Source organism: Phascolarctos cinereus, unplaced genomic scaffold, assembly GCF_003287225.1.
Source record: "Phascolarctos cinereus isolate Bilbo 61053 unplaced genomic scaffold, phaCin_HiC Scaffold_2;HRSCAF=192, whole genome shotgun sequence".
Lineage (NCBI taxonomy): Eukaryota > Metazoa > Chordata > Mammalia > Diprotodontia > Phascolarctidae > Phascolarctos > Phascolarctos cinereus.
The window spans coordinates 379,737,142-379,763,992 of NW_027555625.1; the positions used below are offsets into that span (position 1 = coordinate 379,737,142).

The following is a 26,851-nucleotide window of genomic DNA, read 5'->3' on the forward strand; positions in this document are numbered from 1 at the left end:
CAGTCATCGTGACCTAAGCCTTGCACTGGATTCCAGTGACTCTGGAGGAGACAGTGAGGCTGATGACTGCACAGCTCTGCCTCACTTAAATCCAATTCACTTGCAAGTCAAGACATCACCCTCCTGATGTCATTGGTCCTCTTCGAGAAGGAAGGATGAACATCAGTAGACCAGCCCCTCCTTGCTGAAAGCCAAGAGTGCATCTCCAGAACCCAGCACAGAGCCTTGCGCGGAACAGATAATTAAATGTCTGTTGAATCGAATTGGAAAACATTCAGTACACACTGAAACCCAGAGAACATCTATACTTCAACATAAACAAAGGTACACACATAGTTATAACGCTCATGTCAGAAACATATACAACCTCACCCAAACATGTAGTCAACAAAGGGGTATCAGGAAAGGCTTCCTGAAGTATGTAGCCCATAAACTTATATATACCCATACTACAACCTCTCCCCATCCTAATCAGATACTCAAAAAAATTAAGCAGCTAGGTGGAATGCAGGATTGGATGAGTGGGAAAGAGTGAGTACGTCAATAGAGAGAGGTGATAGAAGAAGATGAGCAAGGAGAACCCAGGATACTTGTAAAAATTGAAGGATGGGTAGAGAACTCCTGGTAAAGAATATTGTTTCCCCAGGGCTCATCTTAACCTCTATGATTTGTGTCAGCCGTATTATACAGAACACCACGGAAAGTCATGTAGCAGAGGTGATTGGGAGAATAGAGTTGCTGGGTCATCCCAGCAAGACCTCTAGGTTTTAGCAAGGGGCTGGAGTACAGCCCCAGGTCTGTGGTGGCATAATGCATAGAGTGTGAGATTTAGAATCAAGAAAACCTGCATTCAAGTCATGCCTTCAACACTAACTAGTTATGTGACCCTGGGTAAGTCCCTTACCCTCTCTGTGCTTCAGTTTCTTCATCTGTAAAATGAGATTAGACTAGATAGCCGCTAAGATCTCTTCTGGCTCTAAAAGTTTTTCCCAGGGGGAATTTTCACTGAAAGTATTTTCGCTGGACAAATTTCCACCAGTTTGCAAGTAATAGCCATTTTGTACAAAACTGGAATGCTTCCCTCTAGGAATTTGACCTTTATTATTCTCATTCCCCAAACTTTCAGAGTCATTCAGAGAAATAAAAACAGGAGTTATTTCCCTTAGGTTTTTGTGCCTTTTTTCCTCCTTTGCCAAATGTCTTTGAGTCGATCAAACCAAAGTGGCCCAAACAAGACTCGTGCCTCCACATGAACTTAGTGGCTCAGAAAAGGTGGTTTGTTTGGTAATTTTATTCCCACATCAGTGGAAACTAGTTTTCCTCCTCCTAGCCCTAAGGTCTGATAACTTCTTTGTACTTTCTATTTGAAAGTCGTGGTTTATATGCATTTCCTGGCATTTCAATGCCCATTTCCTAATTTCTCTAAGATGCCAAAGGTGGGCTGTGATGGGCCTTAAATTTGCAACTAGATTCTTTCATAAAGTCTTTCTCCAATAAACCTTATCATGGCATTCCTCCGGGGCAGGGACTATTTTATCTCTGTAGCCTCAGCCTCATACACCATTAGCTGTGTGACCCTGGGCAGTTTACTTAACTTCTCTGTGTGCCAGCGTCTTCATCTGTCAAATTAAGGGGTTGAACTCGATGGCCGCTGACGCCCCTTGTAGCTTTATATCTATGATCCTGAGATCTTATGATTCATTAGGACCTATTATGATCTTAGTATCATAGACTTCGAGCTGAAAGGAGCCTTAGAGATCATAAAATACAACTCCTCCACTTGTTAGGTGGGGAGGCTAGGGCATAGAAGATTATGTAGCTAGTAATGTTTGAGGCAGGACATGAATCCAGGGCTTCCAGACTGTAGAACCATCTCCACTATACCAAGGTATGTCTTAAATGCTTATTTGGTTGAATGAATGAATGAATGAATGAATGAATGAATGAATGAATGAATGAATTCACCCTGGGTGTTCAGAGGCCATTATTCTAGGAGATTACTAGCTCTAACAAGTTCAAATAACCTAGAAAATTTTAAGTACAGGCCTGGTGCTGGCCCTTGTGTCCCTTTTATTCCCATATTAGCACAGAGCGGTTGGATGAGGTCAGTTGTCTGTGAACCAACATAGGTAAGTTTAAAGAGGCTAGACGCTAGATGATGAAATTTTTGTGGCCACAAATAACTCATGAAGACATTTACTGAGGCATAGAAAAATTATAATCTGCATGAGCTGAGGGAGTACCCTCCTCCCTGATGAATCACAGGATTTCTTTGTTTTTTCAAGTACAAAAGTAAGTACAGTAAAACTTGACTTGGGAACAGGGTCAAGATACCTATATGTAGGAGACCAGGAAAAGTCTCCCACACACAAGGTTTTCAGAATTGTCAGAGAATTGGTATTTAGCTTCTCTCCAAAAAAGTATAAATAGTGCAGATTACCTCAGAACCCACACTGCTATTCCTCCAACAAGACACTTCATCTCTCAGCTATAGGCATTTTCTTTGGCTTGAAGTCCCAAGTAAAATCTCATCTTCTACAGGAAGCTTTTCCTGACCACTCTTTATTCTAGGGCCTTCCCTCTGTTAATTTTTTCTTATTTCTGCTTTTTGTACACATTTCTTGGCTTGCTGTTTGTTGTCTGGTCCATTAGATTGTGAGTTTCTTGAGGGCAGGGGGCTGGTTTTTGCCCTTTTTTTGTATCCTCAGTGCTTAGCACATCATAGGAGCTTAATATTTATTTACTGACCAATTAGGCAAATGCTCAGTTACCTTCCAATCTAGAAAATATCCGTACTTCAGAATATCTTCATGTTCTATATATTCTATTTCTACCCCAAGGGCAAACAGAAAAGAAGTCCACCTTTGTCTTTGGGTCCTTCCCACCTCCCCTATCAGCACTCCTTTCTTTCCTCTTTGTAAGAATAAAACTATAATGGTGTAACGACAGACAGCAAGTGAGATTAATATTTGGGAGGAGGAAAACCTGCTTAATTGGTCCTTGAATCATACCATGTAGACACCTAGATAGGTATGAGAGAGAGAGGGAGAGAGAGAAGAAAAGAGAAGAGAGGAGAGGAGAATGGAAGGGAAGGGAAGGGAAGGGAAGGGAAGGGAAGGGAAGGGAAGGGAAGGGAAGGGAAGGGAAGGGAAGGGAAGGGAAGGGAAGGGAAGGGAAGGGAAGGGAAGGGAAGGGAGGAGAGGAGAGGAGAGAAGGAAGGAAGGAAGGAAGGAAGGAAGGAAGGAAGGAAGGAAGGAAGGAAGGAAGGAAGGAAGGAAGGAAGGAAGGAAATGAAAGAAAGAATTTCTTTATTGCTTATTAAATTTCTTTAAGTGCTTACTGGATCAGACACTGTTCTAAGCACTGGGGATACAAATAAAAGTAAGCATCACTCTCCAAGAGATAACAGTGGGCGACTGGGCAGTGGGAGGATTGGGGAGGGGCAGGGAGAAATGGGGTATGTGTGGAAGCATGCTGTGCAGATGTCTGGGCATTGGAGGTCTGGTTCCTGTCAAGATAAGGTGAAAACTCAACTTCTCACAACTGAGCATCCCAGGGGTGGAATTCAAGGCTGAAGGAGGTGCAGATACATATAGGTATCTTGACCCTGTTCCCAAGTCAAGTTTTACTGTACTTACTTTTGTATTTTAAAAACAAATAAATCCTGTGATTTCATCAGGGAGGAGGTTACTCCCTCAGCTCATGAGATTGATGCCAGAATACAGGCAAAATGGTCCTCTGTAACCACCATATAATATTCTTACTTTGTGCCTGTCTGTGCTGGAGTTGGAGTCCAAAAAGACCTTTGCAAGTCAAGCTTCTCAAGTTAAGGAGGGTTGAGTCCCAGTTCCTTCATTTCCCAAATGTGCGACCTTAAGTAAGCCTCTGTTTTCTTGTCTAGAAAATGGAGATAAGATGACTTGCACTGCTCACCTCACAGGGTTGTTGTGCGGAGAGTGCTTTCTTTGTAAACCTTAAAGCGCTGTCAGTATGTGCTAGGATTGTCGTTGCTGCTGTTGTTTTTGGGAGGCAGCATAGCCTAGTGAGGGCCGCTGAGTGGCACAGTAGACAAAGCACTAGGCTTAGAATCGGAAAGACTCACCTTCATGCGTTCAAATCTGGCCTCAGACACTTATAGCTGTGTGACCCTGGGCAAGTCACTTAACCCTGTTTGCCTCAGTTCCTCATCTGGAAAATGATCTGGAGAAGGACATGGCAAACCACTCCAATATCTTTGCCAACAAACCCCCAAGTGGGGTCACGAAAAGTTGGACATAACTGAAATGGCTGAGCAACAACAGCATAGCCTAGTGAACAAAACAGATGTCCAGTTGTATTTATATATACACACACAGACATCCATATACATATGGGGAGCATGGACTATTTTAACCTGTCAGATTTATAGTTAAGGGAAGAATTTGTGACTGAACAAGTGATAAGGAGCATTACAGGATATAATATGGATAATTTTGATGACATCAAATTTAAAAGTTTTTGCATAGACAAAACCAGTGCAGCCAAAATTAGAAAGGAAAGCAAGAAACTGGGAATTTTAGTAGAAAAATCCTTTTTCTCCAGCCACCTACACATAAGGAGACGTTCGCTAATTTCTGTCTGTATGAGGAACCTTTCCAGAATAGTCACCACCTAGCCTAGGTCTCCTCTAGGCTTCCATAACCTTATCCCAATTAAGTGAGATGGTTGGGGCATAGTTTCTTCTACTTCTAGCATCATATGCTCTAACACTATATTTATATTCTAAAGTCTCATGTCCAGTTCTGAAATTCTATGTTTATTTCTCCACTAGTAAATATACTATATTTCATATGTAATGTTTACATGTACATATATAAAATAATAACAGTGTGGGTGGAAAGATGAAACTAGAAGGAGAGCAATGAAACTGTGACATAAGACAAATTTGGTGTGAGTGAAAATGTCACATTTAGGCTCTAACATTTCAGTACCCTGTGAAGGGGAAGAAAGAAGTTAATTGAGGGGTGGAGGCAGGGGGGAGGGGTCTCTAAAAAAAAAAAAGAAGGAAATAGAGTAAGAGGCAGTGATCAGTAGAGCCAAATTTTGCCTAGAAGTCAAAGGACTGAAGACTTAAAGACTATCAGATTTGGTGATTATGAGGAAATTTATTGAGCTCTGAGTGAGCAGTTTCATTGGAGGCATGGGAGTAAAACCTATATTGCAAAAGGTTACAGAGAGACCAGGTAGTAAGTAAGTGGATTTGTAGACACCTTTTTAAAAAAAAAAATCTCAAGAAAATGAAGAGAGATAAAGGATAGTAGCTGAATGTAGCAGAAGAATCAAGGGAAATTTTTTTTTGTTCTATGTTTTTGTTTTGAATTAGAAAGACCTGGATGTATTTGTAAATATAGTAGATGAAAGGATCTGGTGATGGGGAAGAGACTCCTGTTTGGATTGCTTAATGGATTTTTCATTGGTTTTAAGTCTCACAAGACCCTGTAGTGTTCTGTGTCATGATGCAGTCAGCAAAATATCGTCTATTAACAGGAACCTCTGAGGGACTTCACCATCTACGTGGAATTCCTCTTTTATTTGCACTCTCTATAGCAGTGAACATCATGGATGAGCATATGTCTCCATGCTTTGCACTTTGCTTGCTATTTATAACAAAAGAATGGTAAACACGTTTACTTTGTGGTTCCATCTATCAAAGAATCTTGCATGATCTTACCAAGTGTAAGAGGAGACCTTGCTGGACTGGGCTTCCTCTCAAATCAAGTATTTTTTTTGGTGGCGAACAAAAAGTAACATCTTATATTCTGTGTAGCTCTTAGTCACTTGTGTGACTCTGAAGATGTGATCTGCTGTGGAAAATCATTCAAAAAAACCCCAAAACCATCTCCCTATTTTCTTTGGATATTTTCATAAAGATTTTATAGAGATGAGAAATCAAGCATATAGGTCAATAGTTGTTAATCTTGTTTGTCTTTGTTGTGTAATAAAGCTTCTGCATCTAGGACCTTTGTTTTGTTACCTGCACTGTAAGATGCTTTGAAAATAGGGACAGCTAGGTGGTGCAGTAGATAGAGCACTGGCCTTGGATTCACGAAGACCTGAGTTCAAATGTGACCTCAGACACTTGACACTTACTAGCTTACTAGTTGTGTGACCCTGGGCAAGTCACTTCACCCCATTGCCTCACCAAAAAAAAAAAATAATAATAATAATAATAGATCCCTGAGAGCATTTTAAATTGTTGCCTCCAGCTCAAATTTCTTCTCTTTCATATTTTGAGGTCCAGCCCCTCTTCCTGAGTTAATTTTCTTTTGTGCCATTTTCACTTCCATTCCATCTAAGTCATTCCCAAGTTTCTGCCAACCTCTAAGCAAAATACATAATAGCTCTGGATCATTTTCTTAGGACATTAAAGGAGAACCTGCTCATGCCAAATCAGTTTAATCCTAACTTTAAGAAAGGGAGTGGTTACTCCCTATATGTGTGTGGATGTGGGGAAACGGGTGGGGAGAGTAATACATCTACTTTAAAGTGGGCTGAGTGTTTGTTGAATGAATGGCCAAATATTGTGTGGGCATGTATGTGAAGGGTTTGAAATTCCTTGTATCATCTCCAAAAGTCTTATGATGGAAAATGCTATCCCCATCCAGAAAAAGAACTATGGAGTTTGAATGCAGATCAAAGCATACTATTTGCTCTTTTTTTTTTCCTTCTGTTTTGTTTTGTTTCTTCTTTCTTGTGGTTCCTCCTATTGGTTCTAATTCTTCTTTACAACATGACTAATGTGAAAATATGTTTAATAGGAATATATGTGTAAAGCCTATATCAGGATTGCCCGCCATCTTGGGGAGGGAGTTTAGGAGGGAAGGGGAGAAAAATTTAAAACTCAAAAGCTTATGGAAGTGATTGTTGAAAACTAAAAGTAAATTAATTAATTTTTTAAAAAAATAAAATAAAAAAGAAATTCCTTGTGTCTAATAGTTGGAAATCAACGTGAATCAACAAAGCTGGAAGGTAATGTGGAGGATGAAACTGTTCTCTCTTTCAGGATGATGTTATCACTGTGATTAGCCGAGTTGATGAGAATTGGGCGGAAGGCAAATTAGGTGATAAAGTTGGCATCTTCCCCATCTTGTTTGTAGAGGTAAGTGACATAGAGGCCAAATCTAAGTTAAGCCCATGGAACTGCTAAATAATTGGCATAGGGCCCCATGTTTACCCTTTCCACAAGCAGAGATGCCAAAGTGAGATCTCTATTTAGTTTTGGCCTATTTTAGATTGAGAGCTAGAGGTAATGAAGATAGACTATTCAACAAGTCATTCCCCAATTGATAAATGGTCAAAGGATATGAATAGGCAGGATGAAGAAATTAAAGCTCTCTATAGTCATATAAAAAAAATTCTCTAAATCACTGTTGATTAGAGAAATGCAAATTAAAACAACTCTGAGGTACCATATCACACCTATCAGATTGGCTAACATGACAAAAGAAGAAAATGATAAATGTTGGAGAAGATGTGGAGAAATTGGAACTCTAATGCATTGTTGGTGGAGTTGTAAACTGATCCAGCCATTCTGGAGAGCAATTTGGAATTGTGTTCAAACGGCTATAAAATCATGCATACCTTTTGATCCAGCTTGGTCTGTATCCCAAAAGATCACAGAAAAGGGAAAAAGACCCACATGTACAAAAATATTTATAGCAGCTCTTTTTGTGGTGGCAAAGAATTGGAAATTGAGGGGATGCCCATCAATTGGGGAATGGCTGAACAAGTTGTGGTATATGAATGTAATGGAATACTATCGTTCCATAAGAAATGATGAGCTGGTAGACTTTAGAAAAACCTGGGAACACTTACATGAACTGATGCTGAGTGAAGTGAGCAGAATCAGAAGAACTCTGTAACCAGTAGCAGCAACATTGCGCAGTGACTAACTTTGATAGACTTAGGTCTTCTGGAAAATGCTATCCACATCTAGAGAAAAAGCTACAGAGTCTGAATACAGATCAGAGCATACCATTTTCTCTCTTTTTTTTCTTTCTTGTGATTTTTTTTGTCTGATTCTTCTTTCACAACATGACTAATGTGGAAATAGGTTTAATATAATTGTACATGTATAGCCTATATCAGATTACATGCTGTCTGGGGAGGGGGGGAATTTAGAACTCAAAATCTTATAAAATTGAATGTTGAAAACTAAAAACAAATTTTAAAAATTTTAAGAGAAAGAAAATAGATCATTTATTCATTCAGCACCAATTTATTAAGAACCCACTATGTACTAAATGAGAGGCAGCATGGTATGATGAATAGAGAGCCAGCCTTGAAGTCAAGAGGCCCTGGGTTCAAGACCTGCCTCTAATACTGGCTGTGTGACCCTGAGCAAGGCATTTAACATTTAACCTCTCAGTGTAAGGTTCTCTAAGTCTGTAAGTTGCAGAGAAGGTGCTGACCTGCATTAGTAGAGAGAGATTCCTTACCTGGCAATTCTCTATGTAAATGAAATCACCAATCCAGTCCCTATCCCTCTATACAAAGCAGGATACCACTGAGGGAGATAGAGACTATTAAGACATTGTCTTTGTGTTCAAGAGCCTTGCAGTCTAGTCAATATCAGGATAATTATCTGTTGTTCAATTATTATATTACCTGTTTCCTATCCATGTTTCTGTAACCCCAACATGGTTGGAGGGATTCATTCCAGAATCAAAATACAGAGTCATCTAGGTGGCACAGTCAATAGAGTACTGGATCTGGAGTCAAGAAGACTTGAATTCAAATCTGGACACAATCTCAGACATTTATTAGCTATGTGACCCTGGCCAAGTTACTATAACTTCTCTCAGCCTCAATTTCCTCATCTGTAAAATGGTATAATAATAACAACACCTAACTTTCTGGATTGTGAGGATAAAATGAGATAATATTTGTAAAGTGCTATGCAGATTTAAACCACTATATGAATGCTAGCTAGCTATTAGTAGTAGTAATAATAAAGGGAATTTAGTTATATCACTGGTAAATTACAAAAGTAGCTTTTAAGTTAGAGGGTATGATCCTTGCCCTCAAAAATTTTTCCCTACAGAAAAGACGAAATAAAGACAATTGAGAACACTGAAGGGGAGATGGAGCCATAAACATGTAATGAAATACAGATCATATAAATATATAAGTAGCTACAACTGTATAAGAGCAGCGAAGTGGCACAGTGGACAGGGTGTCAGACTTGGAGTCAGGAAGATTTGAGTTCAAATCTGGCCTCAGATACTTCCTAGCTGTGTGTCCCTGGTCAAGTCACTTACTCCTGTTTGCCTCAGTTTCCTCATCTGTAAAATGAGCTGGAGAAGGAAATGGCAAACCACTCCAGCATCTTTGCCAACAAAAACCCAAATAGGGTCATGAAGAGTAAGGTGTGACTGAAAATAACTAAATGACCACAACTCTATATAAAACTAAAAGGTTTTTCTGGAAAGATTAGAATGACCAGAGTGAGAGAGGCTTACTCTGGGAAAGTTCTCTATCTAACTTTGAAGGCAGTCTGTGATCTGACCCCATCCTACCTATCTAACCCAATTTCTCACCATTCCCCAACATGAAGCCCTTGTTCCTTATAATAAGGCCAGTCTCTTCATTGCATCACCCCCTTCCCACCCACCAACTCATTTCCACATATGCCTGATGCCACCCTTCGCGCCTGTATCCACAGTGCTCCGTCCTTGTGAAATGTCTCCTCCTCCTCTTTCCCACCTATTCAAGTCTTATCCCTCCTTCAAAGTGCTACCCATCCCATTCAGTTTTCTCTAACAACTCTGACCTCCAATGATCTCTTCCTTCTCCAAACTCTCATTCCACCTTGTCTCTACCCTCCGTTTTGCACTAAATTATGTACTGTCTGGGATTATCTGATGTTTTTCTAGTGCCCAAATCTCCAAGGAGACTATAAGGTCTGTGAGGGTGTCATATTTTTTTCCTATAGTTCCTGGCATAGTCCTAGGTATACCATATATGCTGAGTAAGGATTTATTGATGGTTGATAGATCAAGCTTATTATAGGGATTGCTCTTCACACGTTTCCTTTAGAATTTGAGGGATGACTTGGGGTATTGTAGAATCAGATCTGGGGATGACTTCGGAGGTTACATCTACTCCAGCTCTGACTAAAACAACACTCCCCTTTGCAACATCTCCAAGTAGGTATCTGATCCTTCGTGCTCAACTTGAAGAACTTTCAGTGATAAGGAACTCAAGATACAGCTGTCTTTGGTTGCCTGTTCTTTTGGATAGCTCAGATTGTTAAGAAGGTTTCTTTACATGAAGCAAAAGTCTGCCTCTGAAATTTTCCGCATTGGTCCTAGCTTTATACTCTGAACCCAAGCAAAAGAAGTCTTATTCCCCTTCCACATTCCTTCAAATACTAAGGACAGCTGTAATGTCCCTATTAAGTCTTATTTTCTTCAGGCTTAACATCCCCCATTACTTCAACTAATTATTGTGTACCCTGGTTTCGTGTCTGTAGCCTTTACTTCATTCATCACTGGACTCTTTGAACTGCATTTCTTCTCACTAACCTCTTCCTCCTTTCAGCTCTCCTGTATAACACACAGTAAGAACCTACTAAGTGCTTATTGATTGACCTATTTATTGTCTTCCCCCACTAGAATAAAAGCTCCTTGAGGGTGGAGGCTGTCTTGTTTATCTATATATTGTATCTCTAGTGCTTGACACACAGTAAATACTTAATAAATGATGATTTCTTCTATAGTATTTTCCCCTTCTATAACTCTAGTAACTTCTCCTTTTTTTGGAAGACAGAAAAATATTTCAAATAATATTTTATTTTATTTCAAATTACATATAAAAACAATTTTAACTTCTTTTTTTTTAAGTTTTGAGTTCCAAATTCTGTCCTTCCCTTCCTCCTCTATCCCCTCCCTGAGAAAATAAGCATCTGACATAGGTTATATATGTGCAATCATGTAAAACATATTTCTATGTTAGTCATTTTGTGGAAGAAAACTCAAACTAAAAAAAGAAAGAAGGTAAAAAATAGTATGCCTCAGTCTGTGTTCAGACACCATCACTTCTTTCTCTGGAGGCGGTAGTAACTTGTTTAAAAGAGAATTTTAGACATAGCTTGTTCTTGATCAACCAGTGCAGACTCTTCACTGTTTCCTTTTCTAAATGGTTACAATCCACTCTTTAAATAACTTCTCGATTACTTTATATAGAGACTTTCCCCATGCCTTCCAAATGAAGAACATCATAGAGCTAATCAACAGCCTTTGATATCTTGTCATTGGAAAGGTTTGCATTTTATAATCATTTTTATATTCTCCTTCTCCCCTCCAAAATCAGAAATTAGAAGAACACTCAAGGAAATAATCAAACTAGTCATATCTCTATTTGGTCTTATAATTAGCAGAAGGACCTGTGTATTACTGAGTGCTTGCTATGTTCTAAGATTCAGATTTTTTTTAAATGCTTGAGATCTAAACAGAGTGAAGTAGTTCTTACATTTGACTCCTGTCTTTACTTATTTAAGGCTAGAAATTGCTGCAAATTCTTCAAATAAACTTTGAATTATCCATATCATTAAAAACAATTGGAAGGAAACATTGATTTCTTGTGAAGAACCTTTTGGCAAAAGCCAGAGGTTTGTTTTTTTTTAAACGCATCATTTTCTGTCTTGGATTGTACCTGAACAGAGAAGGGGAAATGCCAAGTCTGGAACCTTGTTATCTTGTTAGGACATCATCTCCAATACATTCTGTGTTATACTGTTAGTCAAGGACAATTCTAATTTTTGTCTTTGTATCTCAGCACATAATGGGCAATTAATAAATGCTTGTCAAATTTAATTTATTACTCTTACTGAGTTCAAAGAACCTAAAAGATATTTTTTTCATAAGAGTAGCTAAATACCTAAGAGGTCTACAGTTCTCCCCGCTGGTATAATTATTCCTTTGAATGACAAAATAACAAAGCCCAGAGTTTTGGGCTACTCTGCCCCTTTAAAGTATAGTGGTAGGCCCCAAGTAAGAACAGAACTTTTAAGTCTGTGAGGGAGGAATTGATTTCTCCAGTTGTAGTCTTACCTCAGATGGCAATGAACTTGATTGATTCAATTCAAGTATGATGAAATGGCTGACTGGTGTCTAGAACTGGGTTAGAGCACTCAGTCATCCCCTCAAAGTGCTCAGAATCTCACCTGGGAGGCAAGACTCGTAACTATTTTACCATTTACTATTTACCGATCAACACACTGTATGATTAAGTGCCCAAATGACTGACATTAGAAAGGAAGCATTATAGTCTTTTCTGAGAAAAGGGGGAAAAAAACAACGAGTTTGAGTAGAGACGGTTTTATAGAAGTGATTTCATACTTAAATTGGTTCTCGAAGGATGAGTAGGTTAGGGATAAGCTGAGAAAAGGCAGTGTTCGAGGTAGGGGAAACAACAGAATTCAAAAGAGAGGATTCAAGAAAATGAATTTTAACCATCACCTAAAAAGAGGCCAGTATGTTTGTATGAATGGTCAAGGTCAAAAGACAGAATAACAATTACAATAAATATTTATTAAGTACCTGTTACGTGTGAAGGAACTGTGCTTGAGTCAGATAACGCTCAGTCTCTCACCTCATATAGCTTACAGTCTAATAACAAGGAAATATCACCTGTTTGAGAACATTTTTATGGTGCCATATCAGTGAGGGAAGCCACAGGGACAAGTTGGCAAATTGGTAATTTTATTTTCATGATCACATTTATCTCTGTTTCTGTGAAGTGTTTGGTTATCTGGGAACTCTTTTGAAAGCAATTGCACCATTGTTCTGTGGTCTGTAGGACTGCCAGTAGTGTCTACACTGAAGAAGAGGAAGAATTTTAGCAATGGCATGCCCTTAGAAATTCTGCCCAAGAGTGGGGAAATGGGAATTGATTCAGCCTGCTATTTGAAAGTTGCCAAACCCTAACTCCGTCTCTGCAAAAATTAATATCATAGTTTCCTGTATTTAGAGTTAGAAGAGAATGTAGAGATCATCTATCAAACCTTCCCGCCTTAAGTTACAGATGAGGAAACTGAAGCTTTTAGAGGTAAAGTGAATTGCCCAAAATGACAGAGTCAGGATTTGTACTCAGACACCAAGTCTCCAAGTTCAGGTCTGTAAATTCAGCATTGTTTCTGCTGTACTAAGCTGCCTAGTTCCAGGATCAAATGAACAGATTTGCTGTATTCATCTAGATAGAGCCTAAATATGAGTATAAACACTGTTGGTACAATAGTAAGGAATGGAATCTCGGGAATTTCCCTGGAGTAAAAGGAACCAATTTATAAAATTCAAAAATTATCCTTGAGTTCAAATAGTTTTACATTGACCTGGAGGGAAATATTTATAGAGACTAGCCCAGTAAATCCTAAAGGTCTTACATTTAAGCCTAAGATGACAGAACCCCAATTTTCACTGGATCCTTTGTATTTCAGCCAAACCTCACTGCGAGACATTTGCTAGAGAAGGGCAAAAACCATCAGTCATCCCACATAAAGAGCATGTCCCTGAGATCCTCTTCTCCTAGAAGCAAAGTGGCAGAATCACCAGCCTTCAGTCAGGTCATAGAATCCAGGAGGAAGAACCCAAGACAATTCTCCATCATGACAGCCTTGAATACCCTCAACAGAATGGTCCATTCACCCACAGGGCAACAGATGGTGGAAATCAGCTCCCCTGTGCTCATCAGCTCCAGCAATCCTTCTGTGGCAGCTCAGAATTTTGAGAAGGTAGAGCCTCCACCTAACAGCCCTGTCCAGGTAAGAAAACACATTTGACATTTTAAACTAGGGGCAGAGTTGGACTTTAGGAAATGATTTATATAATGTCATGTTTGTTTCTTGTTTAATATAGTGGTTCTCAACTTGTTCAAGCATGAGGGCTCCCTTTTAATGATGAAAAATATCTGTAGACTACCCCATTTTAAGTAGTTGTACTATTGGTATCCATTGATTGACCAAATGGATCACGACAAAAAAGCTACCTTAAATTCAGTAATGCTTTTCTTTAATTTTTTTTTAACTTGAGCACCAAAAAAAGGTTATTTCTATACACACAGTTTATGAACTCATGAGTTTCCATTTCATCTGCTTCCTTTTTAAAGTATAAAATAAATTCTGCATGCTACTCTCCAAACTATTTTCCTTGTCTTCCTTCTGAATTTCCTTCTATTCTTTTCTGTGCTATTTTTTAAATGTTTCAATAGCCTTTTTTTTTTGGCATCACTCTTGATAATCCCATGTTGTCCTACAGAGAAAGAAAGAAAAATGCACTTGTAACAAATAAGCATAGTCAACCAGAATGTTACTATCCTTTTTTATATTGCTCTGCTCATTTCTCTCTCTGTCAGTTTATACTGCTCAGGATTCTCTGAAATTGTCTTATAATTTTTTATGGTGAAATAATATTCTGTTACATTAAAATGCCACAATTTGTTCATCCATTTCCCAGTTGTCTAAGAAGTCGCCTAAAACACCCCCTTAGATTCTGGTTATTTTTATTTTATTTATTTGTTTATTTTTGGGTGAGGCGATCAGGGTTAAGTGACTTGCCCAAGGTCACACAGCTAGCATGTGTCAAGTGTTTGGTCTGAGGCCGGATTTGAACTCAGGTCCTCCTGACTTAAGGGCTGGTGCTCTATCCACTGCACCACCTGGTTGCCCCAATTCTAGTTATTTTTTTTCCTCCCTTTTAATCCCTGCTTCAGGATCAAGAAGCTTATTTTGACTATAATTATTCTGTCCATGATATTCTCTTCCCTCTTAACTTCTACCCTCCCCAATAATCACTTGTTTCCCTGTTTAATTTCATGAATTTCTATACCAAAATCTTTGTGTGTGTGTGTGTGTGTGTGTTCAACCTTTGTTTGTTCATTTTAGATAAGAGATTCATATGGTGCACATTCCCTTCACCTTTTCCTCTATGTTTGTATATTCTCATGTAATCCAGTAATGAGAAATAGCAAGTTCTACCCCCTTCTTCCTCCTTTCTATGTTAGTGTATTCCTTGTATCCTCCTTTATCTTTCTCCTCTTAAAATCCTTAGAACATAACCAATATGTGTTCAGGTCCTCTGTTTTTCTTATTTAACTGTCTCAATCCCCTCTGAAGACATAAGGTTCTAAAAGGACTCTTGTTTCTTTTCCCTCTATTAGAATCTTGGCACATTAGACAGCTCTGTCCAGTTGCTGAAATAAATTTATCTTTCTCAATTCCTCTGGACTTTTGTGTTTGCATTGCACAGTTCCTATTCAGGTTCAGTGTTTTCATCAGAAATCCTTCAAAGTCTTATATTCTTCTAAGGGTCCATTTTCTCCCCTGTAGAATTATACTCGGTTTTGCAAGATAAGATATTCTTGGTTGTAAATATTTATATTTTGTCTTTCAGAATATTATATTCCATGATCTCTTCTCATTTATAGTTGAAAGAGCTATGTCTTGTGTGAGCCTGACTGTGATCCTTTAGTATTTAAGCTGCTCCTTTCTGAGTATTTCTAGTATTTTTTTCTCTGATGTGAGAGTTCTAGATTTTGTTTATTACATACCTGGGAAATTTTCATTTATGATTTCTTGATATATATGGTACAGGCTTTTATTAATCATGATTATCAGGGAGTCCTGTGATTCTTAAAGTATCTCTCCTTGATTTGTTTTCCAGGTCAGTTTTTCATATCAAATAGCTTATATTTTCTTCTATTTTTTAATCTCTTGATGTTGTTCTAATAGTTCTTGCTATCTCTTGGGGTCATTGATTTCGCTTTTGTCTATTCTAGTTTTCAAGGAATCCTTTACTTGGGTTTGATTCACAACTTTCTCTTCTAAACTATTTATTCATCTTCCAATTCTTTTCTCTAGAGCTGTTGTTTCTTTTTCTTAATCTCATTTCATTTCTTCTATGAATTCATGCACCCTCATGGAAAGTTCATTTTTTCCCTTTGTTATAGATGTACTTTCTCCTTCAGGAAGATTTTGAGATTTGCGCTAATTTTTTATACTAATTAGTGTTTTCTTTTGTTGTCTCTCTACCTTTAGTTCCTGAATTAGGACTTTATGCCAGGGCCAGGCTCTTACCCCTGCAACAGTTTTGAGTGGGATGGTCAGTCTGGAAAGCCCTGTGTCACCTAGGTTCTTGTGTTGACCATCTCCTACAGTTAACTCCTATCAACTCCAACCCCTACATCTTTGAGGTTCAAAGTGCTAGATTATTGGGGATCTTCCTAGTATCTCTGAACAGAGTGCTCATGACCTCAGAGTTCCTGGACCTAAAGTGTCCCAATCTGAGAACTACCAAAAAACATCCTTGTCACTTATGTATTATTCCCCTACACTTCCAAAGTCCTCTTTCTGGGCCCTTCTGACCACTTGGAAGCTTTCTCAGGTGAGCCTTTGACTCTTACTACCTCCAGACACAACAGCCTTGCGTACAACATGTGACTTTTGTCATGCTGGTGCTGACCTTTCTGGAAGAGCTCCCTTACCAATCACACTTGATCTTCTGGCTGACCTTTTGTGCAGGTCTGGGGTGGAAGAAATCATTCACTGTCATTTCTCAATTTCTTGATCTTTATTCCATCTAATACAAACTTGAGGGTTCTGTGGGAGTAGGTATGTGGCACCTGGGCATTCTGCCTCCCATTCAGGCATCCATCTTGCTTTTCAGTCAGTTTTTATGTTTTTAATCATAGAAGCATCCACTAGTTTTTGAAAAACAGTAATAAATACGTGTGAGACATTATTCCATCTTCAAAATGACAGTGCTTTGGTGCATGTAGAATGTAAAGGCCCTTTACAACTGCTCTTTAGTTCCCCAAAGGTTCCTGGTCTACAGATTGGGAACATTTGATTTAATATTCATATTTCACTTCTTTAAAAGATCTATGATTTGGGTGTAGATAATTCTCTCTACTGATACAGAAGATGGCCACTGTTTTTTGCCTTAGTAGACAGGCTTATGAATTGTTACAGCCAAAAAAAAAAAGAGCCCCATTTGTGATGAGCTTCCAGTGATGAACCTACCCTCAGTTAGCTAGGCTGCTCTGATGACAGACTTTTACAGGCTTTCCAGTTTGGTTAGGGGCCCTCCAGAGTTTGTCTTGTGCTAGCCTAGTCTTCATTGACCAAGGTCATCTCCAAGCCAGAGTGTCCCATCTGACTAGAGCCAGAAGATACCTCGGAGATCATCCTGTTCAAATCACAGCCACACAAGAGCTCACTCATAGCCTAAATCTACACAAATGAAATATTTAGACAGCTAAGTGGCATAGTGGATAAAGTGCTAGGCTTGGAATCAGCAGACCTGAATTCAAGTGCTACTTCAGGCACTTAATAGATGTATGACTCTAGACCAATTATTTCACCTCTCCCAGACTCAGTTTAATCATCTATAAAATGAGGATGATAATAGCACCTACCTCAAAGAGTTCTTGTGAGGACCAAATAAGAAATGTGTAAAGGACTTTGCAGAACTTAAAGCATTATATAAATGCTAGCGAGTATTTTTATTAATTACAATGAAAAGCAAGTCCACGTATAGTGGAGTACTAAAATACTACAATGAAGGGTCGTATTTTAGGAAAAGGACAGATGAATATGGACTGTAATTTTCAGAGAAGGCATCATTCATGAAGAAGGTGGGGCTTAAGTGGCTCCTGAAGGCTTTGTACAATTTAGATAGAGAGAAACATATAATTGGTATTTCTTATCTTAGTTTTGCTTCTTTCATATGGCATACTATGGATCTCACAGGGAAGGAAGAACACAAGCTAGAAAGAGGTTTGAAAGGGAGAAACCACAACCCACTTAGCTAGTCAGTAAAAAGTTCCAACAAAGGTGAGACTGAAGGGGAGGGTCTTAAATGAAGTAACATATAATAGCTCATTTTTTTTGTTTTGCAGGCAATTTTCTTTTTTTATTTTATTAATTTATTTCAATTTATCAACAATCACTTCCATATGCTTTTGAGTTTAAAATTTTTCTCCCCCTTCCTCCCCACCACCCTCCCCAAGACGGCACACAATCTGATATAGGCTATACATTTCCATTTCCATTTCCATTAAACATATTTTCACATTAATGAAGTTGTAAGTAAAAATTAAAACCAATAGGAGGAACCATCAGAAAGAGGAAACAAAACTCAACAGAAGAGAAGGAAAAAAAAAAGATAGCAATTCAACTTCCATCGTTCTTTCTTTGGATGTGGGTAGCATTTTCCATCATGAGGCCTCTGGAGATGTCTTAGATCCTCGTATTGCTGAGAAGGGTTAAGTTTATCAATATTAGTCATTGCACAACGTGGCTATTATTGTGTACAACGTTCTCTTGGTTCTGCTCACTTCACTCAGCATCAGACCATATAAGTCTTTCCAGGTTTTTCTGAAGTCAGCCTGTTCATCATTTCTTATAGCAAGATAGTATTCCATTACATTCATATACCACAACTTGCTCAGCCATTCCCTAATTGATGGGCATCCTCTCAATTTCCAATTCTTTGCCACCACAAAAAGAGCTGCTATGAATATTTTTGTACATGTGGGTCCTTTTCCCATTTGTATGATCTCTTTGGGATATAGCCCTAGAAGTGCTGTTGCTGGGTCAAAGGGTATGCACATTTTTATAGCCCTTTGGGCATAGTTCCAAATTGTTCTCCAAAATGGTTGGATCATTTCACAACTCCACCAACAATGCATTAGTGTTCCAACTTTCCCACATCCTCTCCAACATTTATCATTTTCCTGTTTTGTCATGTTGGCCAATCTGATAGGTGTGATGTGGTACCTCAGAGTTGTTTTGATTTGCATTTCTCTAATCAATAATGATTTAGAGCATTTTTTCATATGACTATAGATGGCTTTAATTTCTTCATCTGAGAACTGTCTGTTCATATCCATTGACCATTTATCAACTGGGGAATGGCTTGTATTCTTATAAATTTGTCTTAATTCTCATAATAGCTCATATTTGTAATGTATAATGCATTCCAGTCACAAAGCACATTTCGGATCCATGGAAGGAGTACATGGAAGGAGACGGAGGGCCTGGGTTCAAATCCCAGCTCTTCCATGAGATCTTGGGCAAACCCCTTCAATTTTCTGAGCCTCAGTTTCCTCATCTGTAAAATGAAGAAGTTAGACCAAATGACCTGAAATGCCAATTCTAAATCTGTTATCCTGTACTCTTTAAAATGATAAAACTGGAATAAATGACTTCTAAGGTCACTTCAGCTTCAGAACTCTGTGTGTGTGTGTGTGTGTGTGTGTGTGTGTGTGTGTGTATGTGTGTGATTTAATTATACAGATACCTCAGGACAAATATTATTACTACCATGTTACAAAGCAGGAAACTCCTTATTCTGAGTGTAGCATTCAATCCACTAAGCTATCCTAGAGGAGGGATTCTTAACCTCAAATCCACAGGCCTTCAGGGGGTCCATGAATTTGGATGGAAAAAATTTTATAACTTTATTTTCACTGTTCTCTAATTAATATTTAGCATTTTCTTCCATTATGAATTTCTTTAAAAAATCTGAGAAGGGGTCCATAATCCCCAAAAGGTTAATAACCCCTGGTCTAGAAAGAGATAAGATTGGTGGGAGACTATATTAGGAATACAGAACAGTGTGCCAGAAACTTGGCATGAGAGAACATCACAATGCTGGTTGGCCCAGGCTGCAGAAGAGAGAGTGTAGGAGAATAGGGGAGACGAACAAGTGGGCAGGAAGTGTAATGTAGGTAGAGCCAAAAACACAATCCCTATTCAAAGACTTATTATGAAAAGGTCTGAGTGATTACAACTCAGTTTAATACAGGGCTGCCTAAAAGGTTATAAACCAGAGGGGGCAGTAAGGCAGCCCAGGAGCTGAAATCTTTCTTATAGCAGGTGCTTATTTAGATTGAAAGGCAGTTTTGGAAGATGAAAGAGTAGATTGATGAGACCAAGTAATTAAGAAGTGAATTGCATGCTGGGAATTCTATTGCAAACACTCTTTTTAGCTGTGCAGGTAGCAACCTGAAAAGCCAAAACTTGGCTTGCACTGATTTTTTAAAGGAGCTATAAATCTCGTTTTTAAACATGAATTTCTACCTTGGGATTAAACAGTTTGACTGAGCTGTAATCCCTTTTTAACAAGACAAGAAGGAGGAGAAAGTCAAGGACTTCTCTGAGACTTGAATATTATTAGAAATAGTGCAACAGTTCATTTCTTACTCTATAGTCCAAGTCTAAGTTAGGAAGGGAGTAAGCATTTATTAAACACTATGTGCCAGGCACTGTGCTAAGTGCTTTTACCAATATTATCTCATTCAATCCTTACAACAATCCTGGGACATAGATGTTATTATTATTCCCTTTTTATAGCTGAAGAAACTGAGGCAATCAGAGGTTAAGTGACTTGCCCAGATCATAGCTAGGAAGTGTCTAAGACTGGATTTGAACTCAGGTCTTCGTGACGGCAGGCCCAGTGTTTTGTCCAGTGTGCCACCTAAAAGTCAAGGCAAGGGAGGGCCGGGAGAGTCAACAGAGGTTGACTATACCCTGCCATTTTAACCCTCTCTGTAGTGTATCAGTCACCCCCTATTACCACCCACACACACAAAACATTCTTCCTACAATAACACAGACTCAAACATACATTCATTCCATATGCACACACATATATCCTTTCCTTCTACAAAGTAACATTCTTTTTTGTTGTTGTTTTATTAGTGGTTTTTTAAAACTTCACTTCACTTCCCAGTAAAACCGCTCACTCAGAAATTAAACAAATTGACACATTGATCATGTCTAACATCATACATGCAGAACATCATTTCTCTATCAAAAGATGGAAGATATATCTCCATCAGCCTTCTGCAATCAAGATTGATCAAAACATGGATCTGAGTTCTAATGTTTTTAGAATGCTAAATCAGTAGTTTAGAGGAATTATGTAGATATAGTTTACTATATTTTAGTAAAATATTTAATAAAGTAACTCATGTTATTCTTATGGAAAAGATGGAGAGATATGAGCTACATAATAGTACAATTGGATAAATTCAGAACTATTAGGAGTAATCACTAATAGAAAAATGTAAGGAAGTGGTGGAGGCAACTCAAACTAGCTAATGAAAGTGGATTGTGAGCATTTACACCTTGGAAATCAGCCAAGCTACAAATTAGGGCTTGATTTATTATTTCTTAATTGTCTACCTTTAAGAAAGTGATAGAGAAAATATTATGCAAATTAAACTTAAAAGTATGTCCTGCATCCATTTTTTTTGTTATTGTTTTAGAAAGCCAGTTGTTAAACATTTACTAGCACATCCCCAGCCTAGATCATAGATGTTAGCTTAGTAGGAAGTCTCCAGTGGAACTGCTCTGTGTTGTTAAAACATTTTTTCCAGTGACTTGGAAATTTAAAAGTGATATATACCAGAAGGAATGGCTAATGCCCTGGATAGCAGATTCAGGATTCAAAAGAATCTTAATAGGCTACAGGGGTGGGGCACCTGTGGCCTCAAGTCTACATGTGGCCCTCTAGGTCCTCAAGTGTGGCCCTTTGACTGAATCCAAACTTCACAGGACAAATTCCCTTAATAAAAGGATTTGTTCTGTAAAACTTGGACTCAATCAAAAGGCTGCACTTGAGGACCTAGAAGGCCATATGTAGTCTCAAGGCTGCAGGTTCCCCACCCCTGGGCTAGAACATTGTACTGAACCTAATAAGGTGAAATTTGTAGGAATAAAAGTCTTGCTCTGTTTCAAGAAATCAGTGTACAAGATGAGAGAGATATTGTCATTGTCATCATCATTATCATCATCATAATGATAGCCAGCATTTACCTAGTACCTGCTGTGTGCCAGACACTTGGCTAAAAGTGCTTTATATTGCTTCATTTTTTCCTCACGACAACCCTGGGAAGTAGGTGCTGTTATTGTAGCCATTTTACAGATGAAGAAACTGAAGTAATCAGAGGTCAATTGACCTGCCCAGGTTCACACAGCTAGTAGCAAGGGTCTAAGGCTGGATTTGAACTCAGGTCTTCCCAATGCCAAGCCCAGTGCTTTATCTTCTACGCTACTTAGCTGCATGATTATGTAGGAGTGTGTCTGAATAAAGTCTGAAAGTACAATTTGAGTCAATATGTCCAACATGGCACTGAAGAATGCAATCTTAGGTTATATTTAAGAGGGTACAGTTTCCAGGAATAAATAAATGATGATCCTTCTATTTGCCAACCTGGTCAGATTACGTTGGCTAAATTGTTGTTAGTTTTTGGTGTCACGTGATAGGAAGGATATTAATAAACTAGAGAACATATAAAGGAAGGCAACCAGAAGGGTGAAGGACCTCAAGTCCATGACTTATGTGGCTCCACCGAAAAATCTGGAGATGTTTTGTCTGAAGAAGAGGAGACTTAGAGGGGCAGCTAGGTGGCAGAGTGGATAGAGCGCCAGCCCTGAAGTCAAGAGGACCTGAGTTCAAATCCGGCCTCAGACCAAACACTTGACACTTACTAGCTGTGTGACCCTGGGCAAGTCACTTAACCCCAATTGCCTAAAAATAAAAAATAAAAATTTTAAAAAGAGAAGACTTAGGAATGTACATGATAGCTATCTCCAGGTACTTAATAAGCTGTCATGTGAAAGTAGGATTAAAAATAATAATAATAATAAAATGTTAAAAGAAAGTAGGATTAATTTTTCACTGCCCAGAGGGTAGAGGAACAATACAGGTTGCAAAGAAGAAAATTTAGGCTTGATGTAGGGATATGCTTCTTGCCTGTGAGAGCTACCCTCAAAATAGTGAGTTTACCATCACTGGAGGTCTTAAAGCAAAGATTGGAGGATCATGGGTCAGGTATGTTGTAGAGGAGTTCTTGTTCAGCCATTAGTTGGACTAGATGGCCTCTGAGAGCCCTGATAACTCTGGGATTTTGGGTTTTTTCCTTTACATTATTGTAGTCATTCGTATGTATTATTCTCTTTGTTCTGTTTCTGTTCTTCACTCTGCATCTGAAGGGTATAGATACACTCTTCCTAAAAGCACAAACATACAACTTTCCTCCCACACACATACACAGAGATGGGCATCCGTGAACATATTTCCATTAATGCATAGGCAGTTCCCCCAATACACATCTTGCCGAGAGAGAGAGAGAGAGAGAGAGAGAGAGAGAGAGAGAGAGAGAGAGAGAGAGAGAGAGAGAGAGGGAGGGAGAGAGGTAATGTTCTTCTTCTTGAGTCATGAGCGGAGGCTTGATGACTCATAATTAAAGCAGTGAGAAACAATGCACGTTGTAACTCTTCCTTTATAGATCCTGCAGCAGGGATGTGAACAAACAGTTCAGAGCCCACTTTCATTGGAAGGATATCACTCACACAAAACTTTATTCTCCAAAAGTCTGATGAACAAAGTTGTTTGTTTTTTTTTTAAATGTCTCTACATCTTTCAATTCTTTCTGGTTATTTGCCTAATCTACAAAGAGGCTGGACCAGAACAAGAAATCCCAGTTTGATTCAGAGTATGTCTGATACTTTCATAACATAAAAGGACATAACTAGAGATAAACCACCCCCACAATATTAATGCTATGCTCTCTACCCTGTCAGGAATAGATTATAAATGTTACCACGTGTTTGTCTAAATGTTGGTGAAATAATCAAAAACTATTCTTACTTCATCTAAAGCAGAGTCAAAAGTCAAACAAAGTTAAGGAGTCTAATAACCAATTTGAGCCTCAGTTTCCTTATTTGTACAAATAAGGTGTTGGACTAATTGACCCTCCAAGGCCTCTTCTAGCTCTATATCTATGATGCCGCAGTAATGGGACCTGACATTTATATAGCATTTCAAGGTTTACAAATCATTTTCTAGTGAATTACCCCATTCAGTCCTCACAACCATCCTGTGAAGTACGTGGCAGAGGTGTTATCTTCTGATAGTACTGATTATATGGGGGGAGTGGTGATTTTGCAGCTGGGTGATGGAGTAGATAGAATGCCTAGCCTGGATTCAGGAAGACTCATCTTCATGAGTTCAAAGTCAGCCTTAGAAACTTACTAGCTCTGTGACCCTGAGCAAGTTACTTAACCCTATTAGCCTCAGTTTCCTCATCTGTAAAATGAGCTAGAAAAGGAAATGACAAAACACTACAGTACCTCTATTTAAGAAAACCTCAAAATGGGGTGATGAAGAGTCAGGCAAGACTGGAACAACTGAAAAGCAGCAATAAAAGATGATTTTTTTTCTTTAGCATGGAAAACTTATAGTCAGGAAACTCCTTCTACCAATGAAAATTGAAACTCCTCGTAAGTCCCAGCTGGTTGCCTGGGGCATATAGCCCTAAGTAGCTTCCACAGGCTCATACCTTTGGGATTTGAACTCAGATCTTCTTGAGTCTAAGCCTACCACTCTGAGTACCACCCAGTGTTGCTTCTCTGTGCCCTACTACCACCACCCTGTAGTGGAAATGGAGGATTTCAGAAGTCAAGTAACTTGCCCCTAAGGTTCACAAGGAAGCTTTATGTAGTGTGATCAAAGATACAGAGTGTTCATGTGCTGTGTTGCTGTTCAGGCATTTCAGCTGTGTCTAACTCCTTGTGACCAACCCTGTTGGAGGTTTTCTTGGCAAAGATACTGGAATGATTTGCCATTTCCTTCTCCAGCTCATTTTATGGATGAGGAAACTGAGGCAAACAGGGTTAAGTGACTTGCCTAGGGCAAAACAGCTACTAAGTGTCTGAGGCTGGATTTGAACTCAGGAAGATGCATCTTCCTGACTCCCCGTGCTCCATCCATTTCACCACCTAGGTGCCCAGCAATAACAACGTTGAACTAATCCCCCCTCTATGTGTACTCATATTACAGAGCAACCTTAGGATGCTGCAGCCCAGAATGGCTCTCTCCATCTGTTCTTCTGAGCCTCCTTTGATTTTCAGGGTAGCAAGTTGGACCTATGGACCTAAGATACAGTAGGCAGATAGGTATTTATGGCCTTTTCTTTTTCATTTCCTCTCACCCCCCGCCATGCACAATTTACTTTTCCCTGGGGGGAAAGGGAATCCCAGAAGTACCTCAAGACTTTGCAGGCATGCCAGGAGTCAGGCTTTGACAGTTCCATCAGTTGGAAAAAACAGAAGACATTTTGGGGACTTCCAAAGCATATAAAATATGAGAACATCCTTCTGACTCTTTTCTACTTTTAAGAGAAGCAACAAAGGGATTTGAGCCAAATCAGGGTCCTCTTTGAAATCTGGTATCCCTGTGGTGTATGTGCTAGAGCAGTCCTGGGATCCTCAGAGCCAACTGCAAAGAAAATTGTGAAGCCCGTGAAGTTTGTCTTTCTTTCCAAAAGGTCCCTCCTTTCCCTTCCCCCTCCATGAGGTCCCCTTCTCTCCCTTTACTCTTTCCCATTGTCCCCTGCTGTGTCTGTATTTGATCCACATCTGCTCTCACCCAAGTATGCAATGTGAATTATTTATGCTTCATTGTGGATTTGTCATTAGCTTACCTTTTTCCAGGAGTGTTTACTTTTCAGAACTGATCTCTTATTGTGAAATGAAAGTCTTTGTCCTCTTCAAGGCCTTTCAGACATCTGTGAAGAGGGAGGGGCTTGCTTTGAAGGGGAGGAGAAGAGGGGCCTTCCTGATGCCTCTAAAGTCCCACCCTTCAGGTAGCTGTCTACCTAGGGGTGAGGCTGGCCTTTAAATGATCACCATGGATTTAATATGCCTTTACTCACATAGAACAGCATGCAAAATAATGATTCCACTCCACCATTGTGTCTGTCCGTCAGGGGAAGACTCCTCATCTCAAGATATGTCTGGCTAGACATAGTTAGGACATTACCTTGGGTGGCTGATATAGCAAGGTAGAGTACTGGATTTGGAATCACAGTTTCAAATCATGCTTCTGTGATTTACTAGCTATGTTACCAGGAGTTAATCACTTAACCTTATGGAGCGTCAGTTTCCTCGTCTAGTAAAATGGGAATTTTAATACCTCAAGCACATGGTGATTATAAGGCTCAAATGAAATAAGGTATACAAAGCACCATATAAATGTCAGTTATAATTGTATAGAGCTATGTAAAACAGGGGTGCTAGAAAATAATTCAGGATCAAACCTAAGGGGTTAGGATCAAACAAGGGTCCATCCATTCATGAGGAATTTTAGATAGGTGGGTAAGGAGCTAATTAAACTGGGCTTCAGGGGAATCATTAATATTAATCCTATCTTCTTGTTTAGAAAGAACTCCTTAGGTGCTAAAAGTTATTGACACAGGACATGAATTAAAAGTAATTTTTAGTAACCATTGCTAAGGATAGGCTAAGAAGAATTGCATTGTCTGCCCTGTGACTGAGATATTGTTGTATTTGTAGATACAAAACCTTATTTCCAACATTCTGTATAATCTGAGCGGCTTGCCCAAAGTCACACAATTTTGGTGGGGTTTTTTGGGGGGAGGTTGCCCCAACAATGCTGGTCATGAGGATTCAAACCCTGCCCCTAACATGTGCTAGCCTAGGAAAGTCTTTTAAACGCTATGTGCCTGAGGCAGCTCACTAGGATTTATCTACTAAATTTTAGGAGGACCCTAATGTGTTGGGTAACCCACAAGAAAAGAATGTGAAATGTTTTTTCCTTGTAGGACTTCAAGCAAAGAATTTTGCATATCTTACAGTTTTGCCAGGTCCCAGCCTGCCTAACACATACTTATGGAATGCCTACATTAGTTGTTCACAACTGATAACCCCATGAGGATCAAATGAGATAATATATATATGAAGTTCTTTGGAAATCTTAAAGTACTCATATATCAGCTATGATCA

General features: G+C 39.0%; 1 protein-coding gene across 1 annotated transcript in view; it reads left to right on the top strand.

Annotated features, from left to right (window-relative positions):
• Nucleotides 1-26,851, top strand: part of SH3RF2 (SH3 domain containing ring finger 2) — a 189,173-nt gene that overhangs the window by 80,454 nt on the left and 81,868 nt on the right. The window contains exons 4-5 of the mRNA XM_020964305.2: nt 7,043-7,138; nt 13,478-13,801. Coding sequence (XP_020819964.1) covers nt 7,043-7,138; nt 13,478-13,801 — 420 coding nt within the window. The remainder of the gene's footprint in view (nt 1-7,042; nt 7,139-13,477; nt 13,802-26,851) is intronic.